A 16,712-nucleotide genomic window follows, 5' to 3' on the forward strand; every position below is an offset into this window, starting at 1 on the left:
CTTGTATTCGCCGTAGAGTTAGTGCTAACCGTCGGGAACATTGTAAGTGTTTTCTGAGCTAACCTGTATAAACAAACAAAATTATTTTCTTAGTACAAAATTTCTAGTAGAATAATAAGGAATAAAATTTCTACTCAAATTTTCTCATAAAAAAAAAATATATCAATGCATACAACAAATTCATGTACACCGATCTCGTAATCCTCTTACTGCTCCTCGCCAAACAATATTTCCTTAAATAAATCTGAACTATTAATCACTTGGGAATCAAATTTCCCCTGGAAATAAATCTGTATTATTAATTAACTCAAAAAAAAAAATACCAAACGTGAGTCCTCAGAGTTTTTTTCAGAAAAAGATCAAAATAGATCGCACCGCTGTCACCATTGTAATAAACTGGCCTGTTCTTGGGTGTTAATGTTTAAATAGGAACTTATTAGAAGAGCGGCTTTCTAATAGTTCCAGCCAGTATAGTTATGTTGAAATTAACTCAATTTCTCTTTTACGAAAGAACCTTTCGTGCGTCCGGCTTATGCACTAGGATAAGTCTTATATTTGATCTTTTCTAGGAGGTGTTTCACTGAATGAGACCAAGTATTATTAGATAACAAAGTTTAATAATATTGAAATAATTCATGAGAAAAAATATAATCAATAAATTTTGCACATCACTAGCCTATGACACAAAATAAGAAAAAATTTATAACCTTCGACAATCTTGGACTATTTTGGTAAATTTTTTTATGAGGAGACAAATCATCAACCAATATTTATAAAATTAAATTAAATGTCCTTACCCTGGATATCACAATCACTGTTCAAATAAATCTTTCAACAAATTCCCTATCTGTAACTTTCCTGACAACCGTTCCCGCAAACCGACTTGAACTTTATTCAACTAAGAATCGAACTTGAACTCCGAAACCAAATTCCCCTTTTGGTCCCACCTTCCAACCGAACCCCGAACTTTTACTCTCTACCCTCGAACTTCTAACTGACTACCGAATTGAAAACTGTTGTTTTTATCGTTGAATAATCGTCACCCTCCTTCTACCAAATTTTTCTAAACGTCTATTTTCTTTTTCCTTTCGTCCAATCAGAGTGATTGTCCTTATGTACCTAGATTATTGGTTCCACCCCATGTTATGTACTATTGACATGGGGTTGTTCCGTTGGTACCGCCTAAATTGGAAACCATTTTGTTGGACGCGGACCACCGCATAGAACAGATTTTTATGTTCGGAGTTTTGGGCCATTTAAACCTCCCTAGAGTTTTTACGACTACATTTTTATTGCCTTTGACATCCTGTACTAATCGTGTGAACTTGGAACCTACTTGTTGTATCGTGGGATATCAACAGTGCCAACTACCCTGGGGTGTTTATCTTAAGCCAGGATGACGGATTTAATGCTTAATAAAATGTGAGGGGTGACAACGACTTCGTTTGCGTTCACTCTACTGGGATAGAACCGGGAATTTGTTGAATATCCTTTCAATGAGCCTGTACTAATTATAAATTATTATTCACATTCATTACAGCGAACTGGTATTGGAAAATTTGTATCTTTTATTTCTCGACCAAAGTGGTCGAGAACCAATATGTTACTTCAATAATTGTTCATTTCAACTGATGAATTTCTGTTGGATCATTTTTGTTTTTTTTTCGATACCTTGATTCATTTATATATCTACTTTGTGAATATTAGTTTGCGACCACCGAATTAACGTTGAAACACTTATTTCTACCCTTTATTTATTCGCGGTCGAGAACCAATTTGATTGTACTTAATTCTCGACCACTGGTGGTGGGTGTTTTATATTTTATGCACTCATTAGTTTCTAAATAGATATTAAGAGCAAAATAACCAAATAATGTTGTATGAGTTGCTATTTTGAAATATTTATAGAAAGTGGAAACTTTTGCAAAATAATTTTTTTTTACGTTCCGAGTGTTTCTTACTTGATTACCTCATCTGAAACCCATCTGAGTGATAGGTAGTGATGTCGATGGTACGGTACGAAAGTAAGTACTAATCACTCATCTCGCTCTAAAGTTTTTTATAAAATTTTTAAGTGGAGCGGCCACTATTATTAGTGGTCGAAAACTAACACAAAAATGGTCGAGAACTCTGCGGCGTGGTCGAGAACCGAGGTAATTGAGATTTTCTATAAGTTTTCACATTTCAAAGGTTAAATGCGGAAAAAACGCTTAAAATTAGATGACAAATCATTTAAAACTCGCCAAAGAATCGATGAACACCAACACCATTAAAATTTGATAAGTTTATGTGTGAAAAAATCGTGCTCGAAATCGATGTTTCTGTTAACTGGTCGAGAACCAGTGCATTTACCCTATTGATTTACAGTTTTCCTTCAAATGCATCAAACGCCATCCACTGGGTGATGTGGGTACTAAAAATAGCTCCCATATTATATATGGACATTGTAATAATTTAAACATTTGAGACTCACATTGATAAGCCCTGAAGAAGGACAAGTTATTGTCCGAAAGCTTGGCTGAAGCAATAAAGAGCTAAAATTGTTCAAGTTTGACTTCACACCCGATAACCTTTCTGTTTCAAAAAATGGCTCCCCGCTGATAATACGGGAGTGTTACGACCCTGGATAACAGGAGGCGTAAATTTAAGGAAGCTTTTCGAAGGGAATAAAACCATGCAAAGGATTTCGGATTCAGAAAAAAAAAATGATGAAAAGCTTATCCATTCCATGATAAAGCTAATATCTGGAATTAGATCTATGATTTCTTTATCTGCAGAGTGCAGAGATATCTTTGTTACTCTGAAATTTGCTAACTAAACTTAACCTTGATTCTGGATTGAAAGATCAAAATATTTATTCTGAGTTTTGCTTATTTAATAGACAAACTGGTTTATTACTTGCAATTTTGGTAATCTAATAATGAATAGTTCTAATAGTTGCGATATATGCAAAAGATCTTTCAGTGACCGAAAAAATTTACGGAAGCATATAAAAAAATTTCATCCAGGTGATGGTGAGGTAATATTTGAAATCAACTCAGAAAATATGTAACTCATTTTCACTTCAGATAAATTAGAAGAATTGGCACCACTCAAAACATTTGAATGTGCTGCAATATGTGAAATGTGCGCTAAAACTTTCGTTAGAAATTCTGCCCTAATGCAACATATAAGAAAATATCATGCAGGTAAATACCTTGTTATACATATATTGGAACATATTATTTTATCGATTTATTATTATTGCAGATAAGCTAGATCCTAAGAAGTATACATATAAATGTGATAAGTGTCTAAATCACTTCTCTCATGCAAGGAACTTAAATCATCATATGAAATTAATTCATCAAGAGAATTCCAGTGGACTGAAATGCATTTTGTGCAGTAATGATACTGCTTTGAAAAAATCTGATCTAATCAAACATTTCAGAACGGTACATGCTGTAAATATAGTAATGGAATCATTACAATTTTCCAGCTTAGAAGAATTTGAGATTTGGAAAAAACAAGAAGAACGAGAAAGAAAAGAGTCATTCATAAAAACTCGTGGAACGTACAAATGGAAAAATTATAGTAAAGCATTATATACTTGTCATAGATCTGGATTTTTCAAAAGTAGTGGGAAGAACATACACAATTTGAAAACTCAACAATCTAAAAAAATCAATGGGTATTGCCCAGCAGAAATTTGTGTTGAAAAGATTAATAATAAGTTTCAAGTGAAATATATTAGCACACATGTAGGACACGGTAATAATTTAGACCATCTGAACATAAGTGAAACTCACCAACTGGTTCCAGAAGAAATTTTCATTAAAACTGAATTATCCAATGAGTCCAATGATAATTATAAAGATCGTTTGGTGGCTGAAACTCAGAAAATAAGAATTGAGATATCAAATATACTTGATACAGTCACAACCTTTGAAGAATTAGATGTGATAAATAAATTGCTAGCTCCAGTTTTACCTACCCTAAATGCTATCAGAGATAGGAGGGAACTTGATAAATGTCATAATAATACACTAGGCAACAAAAACATGAGTAAACTATTTCAATTGTTAAATCAAAAATAATTTTATTATTTGGGGAAATAAAATTTTCCTTTTATGTACCATTTCATTCTTTTATGTTAACCCAAAAAGTTACTGTGAAGACAAAGATGAGGGGTTCTGATGAAACCTTAGAACATTAATAATCTATCTATCTATATTCTAAGGATGGAACGAACATTCAAGTTAATATTTGACATAAACTAAATTTCAACCTAGACGGATCTGTAGTGGAAATATAAAGTTTTTTCGATATACTGCTTGAATTTTTTATGGTTGTGATAACATGATTAGCACAAAATTTTTCATAAAGCTTGAAACATATTCTGTGCTTGAAACTTTACTGTTGCCTACTCGTTTAGTATTATTTTTAGACTATCCCAACTCGATCGTATCCTATATCCGATTTTATTCTTGAAGTTTCTCTGGTTTTGGTGGTGCAATAAAATAATCTCCATCAAATCCGTAGTTTTAAATTATCAGGAAAATAGCATGTCAAACGTCGATATGAAACCTTGGTTGGATTGTATCCTTTGAAGTATTCAACTGCGGCATTTGAGGTTCGAACCTACGTTTGAAATTTCAAGCTTCTAAGAGTTATCAAGTTTACGGCCGGAATTTTAAAAGGAGTTTTAACATTACAAAAGAATGCGCTCTGTTTGGGGTCACGCCATGAATATATAAAGGCCACGAATCTGAACAAGCGCGCAACAGCTCCAGACTTCAGTCAGTATACTTACTTAATTTTCCATCTCAGAATAATAAATTGAACTCAAAATAATAAAAAATTTTTTATTACTCCAGTTTTCCATATTTATGATATGATGTGACATCTACCGGCAGAGAGTCCAATGATAATAAGTCTATAACTGTAAATCCGCTGAGATTACAGGATTCACTATTTCATCAGATTTTATAGGAATATTAAATTGTGAGGTTAATATAAAAAGGTTTCCAGATTTTTCCAGCATTATTATTTGAAAAATTTTGAGAAGATAATGCATTTAGCAAAATTTGTTTGTAGTTCTCATTATTTATATCGTACGATTCGAGTTAATAGAGTGGAAAGATGTCTTCACGCTTGCTCTACACATTCTTTACGTTTCAACAGCTCTGCAAATTTGAACACACCAACAAATCAACACTTTAAAAACGACAGGCATCTCGGATTTTCCACAAGAAAATTATCCTTATTTGAAAGCCATAGTAAAATATATTCACTTGGTTATTCGCATAGATTTCTTTCTACGAAAGGATCAGATGAAGATGGTGTGGAGGAACCTAATCCTCAACTACCAGCAACAGTTGCAGTACCAGAAGTTTGGCCTCATGTACCTGTTATTGCTATCAATAAAAATATAGTTTTTCCCAGATTTATTAAACTCATTGAAGTAAGTTCAAATGATGTGATACATTCAATTATTGTTTATGGATAATATCAATTAAATGATTTCGGTAGGTTACAAATCCTCAGTTGATAGAATTAATTAGGAGGAAAGTTAAATTGAATCAGCCATATTGTGGAATCTTCTTAAAAAAAAACGATGAGAATGAAGCCGAGGTAGTGAGTAATTTGGATGATATTTATCATGTTGGCGTATTTGCACAAATTCATGAAATGCAAGATCTTGGAGACAGACTTAGAATGGTGGTAATGGCTCACAGAAGGATAAAAATCACTGGTCAAATTTTAGATATAGAGGAAGAACCAGTCAAAGGTAGGTATTTATTATAATCAAGTCATATTGAACATGTTTGCATGGATCTGAATTCATTTTATCTAACAAATTCGACTAACTTTTATATTCAGAATATTCTCATCTTTCTAAAGATAATTTTGTAGGAACTGAAGTGTACCATTATTTTTCATATAAAATTAATTTCCGTTAATAATAACAGAATCATGTGATAGATTAGATTTTTCACTGGTAACTGAATAACTTTAATAATTAGTTCAACATTAGATGAGCAAAATTATTGAAATTTCATCAATTATCTTTCAATTTTACAAGTTCTTTATAGATGTTTTATTCACGTAATTTTATCACTTTTGTGGCCTTCAATGTTTTCCTTTGAACCCTCATAAAACCTTCTACTCATCAGCACTTATTTGGTGATTAAAATTATATGTTTTTTTAAATACGTTCACTATTCTCAAAAGAATGTTTTACTTCAGAAATGAAACTCACATTTCCTCTATTTAAAACAACCATGAATGTTCTTGTAGAAGAGACAGATGCCGAGAAGAGAAGAAGGAAACATAGAAATAACAGATTGAAGAAAGGTATGACTGAAATTAAAGAAGTATCTGCAGTGAAAGAAACAGATAAAGAAACTGAAAAGAAAGATACAGCAGAGAAAAAAGATGAAGAGAAAGAAAATAAACCGGATGTACTTTTAATGGCTGAAGTAGAAAATGTAGTACACAATAAATTCAGACAAACAGAGGAAGTTAAGGCTTTGACACAGGAAGTTATCAAAACAATAAGAGATATCATAAGTTTGAACCCTCTATATAGAGATAGTTTGCAACAAATGATGCATCAAGGACAGAGAGTTGTTGATAATCCTGTTTACTTGAGTGACTTAGGAGCAGCTTTAACAGCTGCTGAATCTAAAGAATTGCAAGAAGTATTGGAAGAGATGGATGTAATATTTTTGTAATTTCACTCTTCCTTAAACTAACATGTAGTTCCTTTTCAGATACCAAAACGATTGATGTTATCACTTGCATTATTGAAGAAAGAATTGGAGCTGTCGAAACTTCAACAGAAAATTGGCAAGGAAGTAGAGGAAAAAGTGAAGCAGCAGCACAGGAAATATATTCTTCATGAACAATTAAAGGTAAATATTGAAATATCAAATTTCGACTATATTTAGAACTTTTTTCTCTTCTGAAAAAATCAATACGGGGTCAAAATTCATCAAATATAATGTGCTAGAAACTTTTTCATCTAATTAGAGCGAAGTATGAAAATCAGTTACAAATTAGTGAAATGTTCATGCAAAATTTCTTTCGAATTGTATCATTAAGAGATTAATCATATCATCACATTAAAAGAATGTTTTTGTGAAATTTGAAAATTGAAAAAAAAAGTTTTCCTACAAAAATTCTTTCAAAATGCCTCAATATTGGAAATATCACGTTATTCTATGTTTCCGTGGCATGCCATTTCAAAAATTGTTGATATGATTGAGCGATCCAATTAGTAAATTGGTTTTAAAATAACTGACAAAAAGTTCATGCAAATTTCGTAGAAAAATTACATGCATATAAGCAGCGCTTTTTCACTTCCAGGTTATCAAAAAAGAGCTGGGCTTAGAGAAAGAAGATAAAGATGCCATAGGAGACAAATTTAGGGAAAGAATTAAAGATAAAGTTGTTCCACAGGCAGTATCTGCTGTTATCGATGAAGAATTGAACAAACTTGGATTTTTGGAAAGTCATAGTTCAGAATTCAAGTACGTTTAACTATTTAAAGAATATATCATCGATATTAATTCTAATTATTTGTTCAGTGTTACAAGGAATTATTTAGACTGGTTGACTTCATTACCATGGGGTCTACAAAGTGAAGAAAATTTAAATTTACAGCGAGCAACAGAAATATTAGATAAAGACCATTATGGCATGGAAGATATCAAAAGAAGGATCTTAGAATTCATTGCCGTTAGTCAGTTGAAAGGTACAACCCAAGGAAAAATTTTATGCTTCCATGGACCTCCTGGTGTTGGTAAAACTAGTATTGGTATGTTTTCATAATTTATGATTGTAAATCTTCCTCAAGAATTTCATTCCACTATGATATGATATTAAACAATTTTTTCCTTACTACCAGCGAGATCTATTGCCAGAGCTTTAAATCGTGAATATTTCCGATTTTCTGTTGGTGGAATGACTGATGTAGCTGAAATTAAGGGCCATAGAAGAACTTACGTGGGGGCAATGCCCGGAAAGGTTATTCAGTGTCTCAAAAAGACAAGAACCGAAAATCCTCTAGTTCTGATCGATGAAGTTGATAAAATTGGAAAGTAAGTAAAAGTTTTGGGAAATTCCTATTTAGTCCTACTTTAGGGAACTTTCTTAGAATTCTACATTTTTCAGAGGCTATCAAGGTGACCCCAGTTCTGCCCTTCTCGAAATGTTAGATCCAGAGCAAAATGCAAATTTCCTCGATCATTATCTCGATGTTCCTGTTGATTTATCCAAAGTGCTATTCATATGTACTGCAAATGTAACCGACACAATTCCTGAACCCTTACGTGATAGAATGGAGATGATAGATATGTCTGGGTACATAGCAGAGGAAAAACTAGCCATTGCCAAAGAATACCTGTTGCCTCAAGCTATCAAAGATAGCGGACTGAAAGATGGCACCATTTCTATAAATGATGAATCTTTGAAGACACTAATCAAGAGTTATTGTAGAGAATCCGGAGTGAGGAATCTGCAAAAGCATATAGAGAAAGTAAGAAACTGAACAAGTGTTTTTTTTTTCAGATTTTGAATATGAGTCTGTTTCAGGTAGTTCGTAAAGTAGCTTATAAAATTGTAAAGGAAGAAACTGGATCTGTTGATGTTAGTCCTGAAAACTTATCTGAATTTGTAGGAAAACCCGTGTTTACTCAAGACAGGATGTATGATGTGACCCCTCCAGGTGTTGTTATGGGATTGGCTTGGACTGCAATGGGTAAGTCCGAATGCAATATAAAAAAAATAAATTGAAATTGGGTCAAGTTTGCACACAACACATTGGTGAAGATATGTCCAAAAATTGATTGAAATTAAGGAATTGCCTCCTGATTTTTTGGCATATCTTCACCAAACACCCTGTATAGGAATCTTGACTTTTTAAAAAACTTTGATCAAAAGGTTGACTGTTCATTTTTCAGCAATGTTTTATTTATTCTGCCTGAAATTAAGTACATAAGAATTTGTTTAATTGAAACTAATTAATTTTGAAATTTCAGGTGGATCTACCCTATTTATTGAAACCACAACCAGAAAAGCTCAAGAGAAAGAAACGGGTGAAGGTAGTTTGGAATTAACTGGGCATTTAGGAGAGGTGATGAAAGAATCGGCGAAAATAGCACTCACAGTTGCCAGAAATTTCTTATATACATTAGACAAAGATAATAAATTCCTGCAGAATAGGTAATATTCTCCACATAACTTCGAAGTAATATATTGAATTTTTTGTAACTTTTCGTAGTCATCTACATTTGCATGTTCCTGAGGGAGCTACACCCAAAGATGGACCAAGTGCAGGTTGTACCATAGTCACTGCCTTAATATCATTGGCTCAAAATAGGTCTATACGTCAAGATGTTGCAATGACTGGTGAAATTTCTCTAATGGGCAAAGTTTTACCTGTCGGAGGAATCAAAGAGAAGACGATAGCAGTAAGTATTGGCAAATACTTGTACAATTATTTTTTCAAGTTGTTGACAGGATGAGAAATTTTATTCTATTCGATAACTTTTGAGAATATTCGGAAAATTATAGGCTTTTTAGATGTGGTCCAGTCAGTTTTTACCCGACATTTTACTTCTGCGGTAAATATCTCAAGAGATTTGTAGGTAGTAGATTACTCTGCGTTAGATTTATCTTATATCAATGTCGTGTTTCTTCTCTTCTATTGCTGTTATTTAATTGTTCATACAGGGTGGCCATTTGAAAACGAAACAGACGAGATTACAGACGAAATAAAGTTTTCCGATAGAAATGCTCGGACAGGTCGATTTCTGTTTCGAGGGGGACAACTTAAGATGTAGGTTACGGACGCATAGCGCTTCAACCCTTGGTACTACAACCCTCACCCCCAAATTTTGAATAGGGAAGATGGGGTGAGTGATACCTCATTTGAAAGGTATTTTTATACTGATTTCAGCACAGTAATTGTTTTTTTATTTTATGCATTAGTTCTCGAAATATTCTCAACTAAGTATTTGAAAATGAAGTGGTGTTTTCATGGCACTTGTAGTGTTTTGTGAAGAATCGACATTTTGAGCTTCAAAACAACCATGACTGTGGCTTCCTTCCTAACTAACTAACTCATGAATATTTCCAGAACTAATGCATAAAATGAAAAAACAATTACTGTGCTGAAATCAGTATAAAAATACCTTTAAATTGAGGTATCACTCACCCCATCTTCCCTATTCAAAAATTGGGGGTGGGGGTTGTAGCAGCAAGGGTTGAAGCGCTATGCGTCCGTAACCTACATCTTAAGTTGTCCCCCTCGAAACAGAAATCGACCTGTCCGAGCATTTCTATCGAAAAACTTTATTTCGTCTGTAATCTCGCCTGTTTCGTTTTCAAATGGCCACCCTGTATATGTATTTCGATGGCTTCTATATAATTTCTTATTACATCAAAATAATTTTATATCAGATAATTATTCACTTAAAATTTCCTGTTTTGTGCATATTGTGGATATCATTTCTTATCTGTGTTATATCGGTTTTTTTCACTTTGTTCATTTCAGGCCAAAAGATCTGGAGTTACATGTATAATCCTGCCCGATGAGAATAGGAAAGATTTCAATGATCTGCCAAAGTTTATAACAGAAGGACTTGAAGTACATTTTGTGAAGCAGTTCGATGAAATTTATAAAATAGTGTTCAATTAGTTTATTCCTTGGAATGAAGGACTTTTTAAAAATTGTTTTTTGTATGTAAATGGTTCTGATATGCAAATAGTAAAGTTGTTATTTTTTTTATTACTATATTGCATATAGTCAAAATTGAAGAATTTGTTATTTTATATTTATTCATAATTTTCTATCTTGTTTTATAAATAAAATGTGATAAAAAAATTTGATTCAAGATGATTTTGTAATTGACTCATTTTTTGTAATTATAAATAAACAAAAACATGATATCTTTTCAACTTTGAGAAAATATAATTGTGTTATTGTTTATTCATGATTCAAATCGATGATGATGATTTTGTAATTATCCAGATGAAACCAGGAAAACTTTATATCTCATTCCTTTTCCCAATCAGAAATTACTCTCTCTTTCAAATCATATGTTTTGCCATGTTTACCAATTCCTGATTCAACAAACTTTTTTGCTCCTTCTATTGATTCTTCATCAAATATTGAATTATTTCTTTCATAATCTAGTAATTCCTGAAATGACTGTCTAAATGCCGATTCATATAAAGTTTTTCTATCTTGTAATAAACATTTTTGAGGAAATTTAACCAAGGATCCGGCTACTTGAATTGCTTGACCAAGTGCTGGAAAAAAATTCAATTTTGTAGAAAATGAGGAAACTGATAATTTAATTAATTACCTGTTCCACAAGCAACAATGCGATTAACCAGTCCCCAGTTGAATGCTTCTTGGGCTGTAACAGTTCTTCCTGTTAATACAACATCTAATGCCCTTGAAAGTCCAAGAATTGCAGATAGTCGAACAATACCTCCATTTGCAGATGATATACCTTGAATTTATAATTTGGCCATTTTAAAGAATACTGATAATATGAAATTAATTTACCAAATCTTCTATTGTACATTCCCATCACTGCATTTTCTTCCATCACCCGTAAGTCACACATCAAAGCTAATTCAAATCCCTCAGCAACCGCATATCCACTTAATGCTGCAACTAGAGGTTTTTTTATTAGTCTGTGAGGTAACTCCTGGAAATATTACGATTGAATTTAGGTTCCAAATTTTTTTTATAATTTTGATTTGAAGTTCAAAAGTTCTATTATTGCGTTCATCAAAAAAGTTTGTGAAAAACCCTTCGAAAAAAAACTATATCAACCATGCACGATTGAAATAAAATGACACAAAAAGATATTAACAAAGTCCTTTCAAAGTGTCTGCATCATTAAAAATAAATGAATTTCTCACCAATGGCTTAATTTTATTTTCATTTAATTTTTTTGTATCTAAACTTGTGATTTCTGTGAGGTCCATTCCAGCACAGAAGTTGCCACCATTTCCATGTATCACAGCAGTGCGACTTGAATTGTCTTCTTCAAACCTTTGTAATGCATCAGTTAGACTCTTTGCAGTTGCATAATTCAAACAATTTCTTTTACTGGGTCTATTGAGACCTATAATCGTTATTTCTCCTAACTTCTCAATAATAACATCTGAAAACGAGTTGAATAATCATTTCAGAATAGTATACTTTACGAATTGCCTAGAATGAGACTCACTTTCCTCGTTTGGACAAGAAACTTGAGAACAATATCTCAAATGATGTCTGAAGAAGCTATATCTAAGGGTATTTATAGTATTCGTCAACATATTTTCATTATATCAGCTTAACCAAAGTTTTTACTGAATGAATATTCAAATAATTAAAATAACTCTTCCAAATTCCAATTCTTTGAATATATTTGAAGAAAATTCAAACAATTTCCCGAAGTTGAGGTAGGTGTTGTAGGTTATGTTTATTTCTACAGAAATGTCAGAGGCTCTTTACGATTAAAGATATCTTCCTAAATAAATAGTGCCCTTTTCTTTTGATTTGAGTTCGACAGTTAAGAAATCTGTAAATTATTACAGTACAGATATCTGTGAATTATTTACAGAAATCTGTAAATCATTACAGATTTCTGAAATTAGTGTAGGAGTATTATTACAGTTTTCTGTACTAGCTCGTTCGAATTGTTGAGGAATTTAGGTAGATGCCGTTAACCGTTATCAGACTAAAAATAGCAGTCAATGTACGATTTTTAAAATATTCCGTACTAAATAAACACACATAAGTTCCAATATCAACTAATTTTATTGTAGAATACTTTTTTGTGATACTTGTTACCATTCATTGCGAGGATTTTGGATCGTGAGCGGATAAATGAAATACAGAACTCGTTTCATTTTTTTATTAAAATAAAAACGACAAATTATATATGTTTACGCAATGCACATTTCTTTAGAACAATACTAACCCCCTTTAGTATTTCCAATATTTCTTGCAATCTTTCCATTTTGAATGTGTGCACTATCATATTATGTAATTATTTAGAATATTTCAATCATGAACAATAGGTGCACAAACTTATCCAAAAGTTGGATGGAAGCATAGCAAATTTGAGCCCTTAGGCTATGTTTCCGTCGAACTTTTACGATCTTGCTAGAGTATTTGCTGATAAAAGACCAGTACTCTATATTTAATTTAAAAACGAATACGAATAACTTTAAATAATATCAAAATTAATTTGTTGCTCCTATTGCCCACTACAACGTTTGTTAAACTATTTAAATAAATTATTTCACGTTATGGCTAAAAACTCAACTGATAATAATTAAAACAATATCATAAATTGTCTTAGAAGTGTAGGTACATTTTTTAACAGAAAATTTTTCCGTCCTTCATTTCGGACATTCGGTACATCAAATAGAAGAACCAAAAAAATATACTGCCCACTGCTATTTCACCATAGGTATATTGTCTCTATATTTTGAGAGAACAATAATGTAAAATTTTAATATTATATGTTTTAAAAAATTTCATTGAATATTCAAAAATAAGATTGTTTGGTTTGAATTATTAAGAAGTGGGTAGTGAGCTTTTTCAGTTCTTTAAATCCAACGCCATAGTATTCCTCTCATCAAATACCACATCTTTTCCTTGTTTGAATTCGTGAACAGAACTGAGAAAGGGAAAAACGACTTACATTGCGAGACAAATTCTGTCAGAATTCATTATGAAATTGGTACTAGTTTCGAGTATATTAAGAAACATACTTTTACGGTTCACAGTAGTTGAACGGGTATAATATTTTGATTTGTAATGTGCCCATTTTAAGTTTCAAAGGTGAGTAGGTAAGGTGTTTCTAATGCTTATTTTATCGTGGGTATATATGTACAATCATTACCTATCTATATAAGTTCACTATGTATAACTAACTCTCTAATAAAGTACACTTATCATTATATTGCATCATATTGCATTTTTCACACAGAAGAGCTGAATCGATAATTAGGTGAATCAAAATTTCTTTGATAAAACATTCGCATTTTGTATAGTGCCTAATTATCAAAACTGCTCTGATTCAGGCTGGTATGTGCTCAAAAAGTCTAAGAGTAAATTGGGAAAAGCAAGTGCTAAAGATGGGGTATTTTAAAAAAATACTTTATGTACAAATATTTCAGAAAAACACAACTTTCATAAATCTAAACTACAAAATCATTCAACAGGATTAAACTTCTGTATAGATAAAAGGGAAATTCAATAGAGACGTATTTCAACAATAAATAAACAACAAAGATCCGCTGTTATGAAAGACTCCGAAGATAACATCAATTTACACGAAATAATATCGAGTAATCTATGAGTTTTACTAATATTATTACAATTCGACTGTCATATTTCGCTTGAGGTGCCTACTAGATTTACAGATCGTCAGTTTTCCCTGCACCACGCTGCGGCGATCGTCAGGTCAAGATCTTCAGTCTGGATCGAACGTGAGTGGAGAAAAACTGGTCGATCTGATCGACAATCCAAAGTTACGACACAAGATATGAACAGAACGTGTGTTAAGAAAATCACGATCTTGGTCTACAGTTTCGATCATTCGATTCAATCGTTTCGTGTGTAGCGCATTTCAGATTGAGTAGGCACCTTCAGAATACTATTATATTTCAGACTCATTCACTTTTGGCAGATCTGCAATAAATTATTTTTGAAACCGACAACGCAAGATAGATTTGAAAGAAAACCAATTTTTACCAGCGATTTAATTTATGTTCTAACCACGCCGAATATTAATGCAATTTTCTACTACCTGTACACTCCAAAACTCTCACTTCATACATTTTTTTCACATATATGATTATAGTCTTTCGAAATGTCATTTTATGTTCGGTACCCAATTTGGGTTAGTGTAACTTCGTTATAAAGAAGATTTTTGAGTATATTGAAGATGGTCAAATGAGTCCCAATAGAAGTATTCCTACAGAACATTCGATTACTTAAATGTATAAAATTGATAGTAGCCAAAGAAAACCTGGAGACATTACGTTTTCTGATCGTCTTCATGGTTTTAAGGATTAACTACAGACGAATGATATCTTTTTTCAACTGAATTAATGCAATTTTCAACTGAACAAACTCTGAAGATTTCTCTCGAACAGGGACGATTGATAATTATTTTTGAGCATTAAATTTTTTGTCATATCTTATTTAATATTCATTGTCTCAGGTGGATGTTTATCGATAAAACATTTCAGATATAAATCTTTGACTTTTCTTTTTCTAGAATCTCTAACTTATACGATTTGAAGTAGTTAGATTTTTTTCACAACCTTTTGTTAACATCAAAAAAATTCGAGAGAATAATGTTGAATTGTGCACCAGTTACGAATTTTATAAATTATTTGTGCGAATTTTAAATATTGTCATCGCTAATATGTAGTAGAAAAAGCGTTTTAAATGAGAATTTAAGACTTTTCTCCAGTTGGAATGCTGAATTTCTTTTCCTTCGAAAAACTCGATCAAGAGATTGCAAAAAATCCGTTCTCTTTAATATTCGCACAATAGAGAAATTTCATATTTTGTTTTCGAAGTCGAACAGAAACCTTTTGAATATTCTACTAGAGATATTTGGATCTATTTGGTGGTTTAGAAGTAGGAGTACGAGTATTTGATTCTATTTGGAAAGAATTTGATTTCTATTCCAATTAGAATCAACTATTTGTTATTGAAATGGCATAATATGCGAAAGAAAAAAAATGAATTCGTCGAATTTTGTCAACGTTTGGATTCCTATGTTATTTATTTCTATATACTTATATAAATTCGGTTTTAGTATTTCATTTTTCGTTATTCTCATCTCGAGAATAAAACCGTCTATTTACAACGCGCAAATTTTATGGTCCAGAAGAATTGTTAAGTTATTTATAGAGCATCCAATTATGCCTTGATTTCACGTTCCTCATTCAATTCTAAACCACCTAATATGCAATACATACAGAATCAAATAAGAACAAAAAAAATCCATCTACTCAGATCCTAGAAGGACTAAATCATCTGCCACAACGTCGGAGATGTGTAGATAGATGATCCAGTACATGAGGTTGAAGCAGACGAAACAAACAGGAAACACAATTCTGGAATACTTGTCGATATCAGAGGGCGTTGTGCCGTAGAGTTTGTTGATTTGTTTGTCCGGCTTCAGGATATGATGGGGAAGGCCCAACTCTTCGTCCGGTGCTGCGCTATGTGACCTGGAGCAGTTAACTTTGCTCTCCAGAGTGCCTCCTTTACTGTGTGCCTTCGGGTCGTGCACTTTGTATCGCACCTCCTGAAACGAGGTTCCTACTTAAAAAAATTCCTACGGGGGTTTAGCAAAAAAGGACAATGCCAATACGGTCCATCAGTGATGACGTCACACACCGCCATTTTTGGTTCACCTGTCAGTGTTCGGAATCCAAACAAACAAATTATCTATAAATCAAATAATTTGACAACTTTGTGTCTAATCCTTCACAATAATATATCTATATGATATATTTAGTTTATTTTTGTCTTGGAATATATTCCAATTCTAAAAATGACAAATTTAATATTCAACCAAAAGAAAATTCAAAATGACTAAAAATGTACCAATTAAGTAAACGGTTAACTAATTGAACAACTACATCAACATAAAGACAGACGAACGTTTCGGAATTTTTGTATTTAATAA

General features: G+C 32.3%; 4 protein-coding genes across 10 annotated transcripts in view; 2 read left to right on the plus strand and 2 right to left on the minus strand.

The window, feature by feature from the left end:
- The first annotated feature begins 2,553 nt into the window (after window positions 1-2,553).
- On the plus strand, window positions 2,554-4,114 carry LOC123676539 (zinc finger protein Xfin-like). Of its 2 annotated transcripts, none has more exons than XM_045612489.1 (3): window positions 2,554-3,014; window positions 3,069-3,188; window positions 3,250-4,114. In XM_045612489.1, exons 1-3 carry the CDS (start codon window positions 2,921-2,923, stop codon window positions 4,074-4,076), a joined length of 1,041 nt encoding a protein of 346 aa, XP_045468445.1. In that variant the 5' UTR covers window positions 2,554-2,920; the 3' UTR covers window positions 4,077-4,114. The 2 variants fall into 2 exon arrangements, with proteins under 2 accessions (XP_045468445.1, XP_045468446.1); XM_045612490.1 differs by having other exon boundaries at window positions 2,560-3,008.
- An 852-nt stretch (window positions 4,115-4,966) lies between these two features.
- On the plus strand, window positions 4,967-10,875 carry LOC123676535 (lon protease homolog, mitochondrial). Of its 2 annotated transcripts, none has more exons than XM_045612478.1 (12): window positions 4,967-5,443; window positions 5,512-5,770; window positions 6,229-6,701; window positions 6,756-6,896; window positions 7,351-7,514; window positions 7,572-7,801; window positions 7,892-8,084; window positions 8,158-8,521; window positions 8,578-8,743; window positions 9,024-9,207; window positions 9,266-9,455; window positions 10,541-10,875. In XM_045612478.1, the coding sequence occupies exons 1-12, from the start codon at window positions 5,051-5,053 to the stop codon at window positions 10,682-10,684; spliced, it is 2,901 nt and encodes a 966-aa protein (XP_045468434.1). In that variant the 5' UTR covers window positions 4,967-5,050; the 3' UTR covers window positions 10,685-10,875. The 2 variants fall into 2 exon arrangements, with proteins under 2 accessions (XP_045468434.1, XP_045468435.1); XM_045612479.1 differs by having other exon boundaries at window positions 6,280-6,701.
- Window positions 10,799-12,455, minus strand: LOC123676541 (2,3-dehydroadipyl-CoA hydratase-like). The gene is made up of 5 exons (XM_045612492.1): window positions 12,234-12,455; window positions 11,923-12,167; window positions 11,561-11,705; window positions 11,355-11,504; window positions 10,799-11,298 (listed from the first exon to the last, which is right to left on the minus strand). Exons 1-5 carry the CDS (start codon window positions 12,322-12,324, stop codon window positions 11,042-11,044), a joined length of 888 nt encoding a protein of 295 aa, XP_045468448.1. The 5' UTR covers window positions 12,325-12,455; the 3' UTR covers window positions 10,799-11,041.
- Window positions 12,456-12,890: 435 nt separating this feature from the next.
- Window positions 12,891-16,712, minus strand: part of LOC123674864 (gamma-aminobutyric acid receptor subunit beta-like) — a 56,834-nt gene continuing 53,012 nt past the window's right edge. For 4 of the 5 annotated variants that reach the window (XM_045609983.1, XM_045609982.1, XM_045609985.1 and 1 more), the window contains one exon: window positions 12,891-16,328. In XM_045609983.1, coding sequence (XP_045465939.1) covers window positions 16,026-16,328 — 303 coding nt within the window. In that variant the 3' untranslated portion in view covers window positions 12,891-16,025. The remainder of the gene's footprint in view (window positions 16,329-16,712) is intronic. The other variant, XM_045609984.1, reaches the window with a different exon arrangement.

The sequence above is a fragment of the Harmonia axyridis genome, chromosome 3 (assembly GCF_914767665.1).
Source record: "Harmonia axyridis chromosome 3, icHarAxyr1.1, whole genome shotgun sequence".
Lineage (NCBI taxonomy): Eukaryota > Metazoa > Arthropoda > Insecta > Coleoptera > Coccinellidae > Harmonia > Harmonia axyridis.

What these genes read in the sequence shown, in the direction of transcription:
- LOC123676539 (XM_045612489.1), top strand. Translation starts at nt 2,921, where the DNA reads ATGAATAGTTCTAATAGTTGCGATATATGCAAAAGATCTTTCAGTGAC. An exon ending in AAAATTTCATCCAGGTGATG is followed by an intron (nt 3,015 to 3,068) that starts GTGAGGTAATAT and finishes TTTTCACTTCAG; the next exon opens with ATAAATTAGAAGAATTGGCA. An exon ending in TATAAGAAAATATCATGCAG is followed by an intron (nt 3,189 to 3,249) that starts GTAAATACCTTG and finishes TTATTATTGCAG; the next exon opens with ATAAGCTAGATCCTAAGAAG.
- LOC123676535 (XM_045612478.1), top strand. Translation starts at nt 5,051, where the DNA reads ATGCATTTAGCAAAATTTGTTTGTAGTTCTCATTATTTATATCGTACG. An exon ending in GAAGTTGATAAAATTGGAAA is followed by an intron (nt 8,085 to 8,157) that starts GTAAGTAAAAGT and finishes TACATTTTTCAG; the next exon opens with AGGCTATCAAGGTGACCCCA. An exon ending in TCAAAGAGAAGACGATAGCA is followed by an intron (nt 9,456 to 10,540) that starts GTAAGTATTGGC and finishes TGTTCATTTCAG; the next exon opens with GCCAAAAGATCTGGAGTTAC.
- LOC123676541 (XM_045612492.1), bottom strand. Translation starts at nt 12,324, where the DNA reads ATGTTGACGAATACTATAAATACCCTTAGATATAGCTTCTTCAGACAT. An exon ending in TTCTTGTCCAAACGAGGAAA is followed by an intron (nt 12,168 to 12,233) that starts GTGAGTCTCATT and finishes ACTCGTTTTCAG; the next exon opens with ATGTTATTATTGAGAAGTTA. An exon ending in AATGTACAATAGAAGATTTG is followed by an intron (nt 11,505 to 11,560) that starts GTAAATTAATTT and finishes TATAAATTCAAG; the next exon opens with GTATATCATCTGCAAATGGA.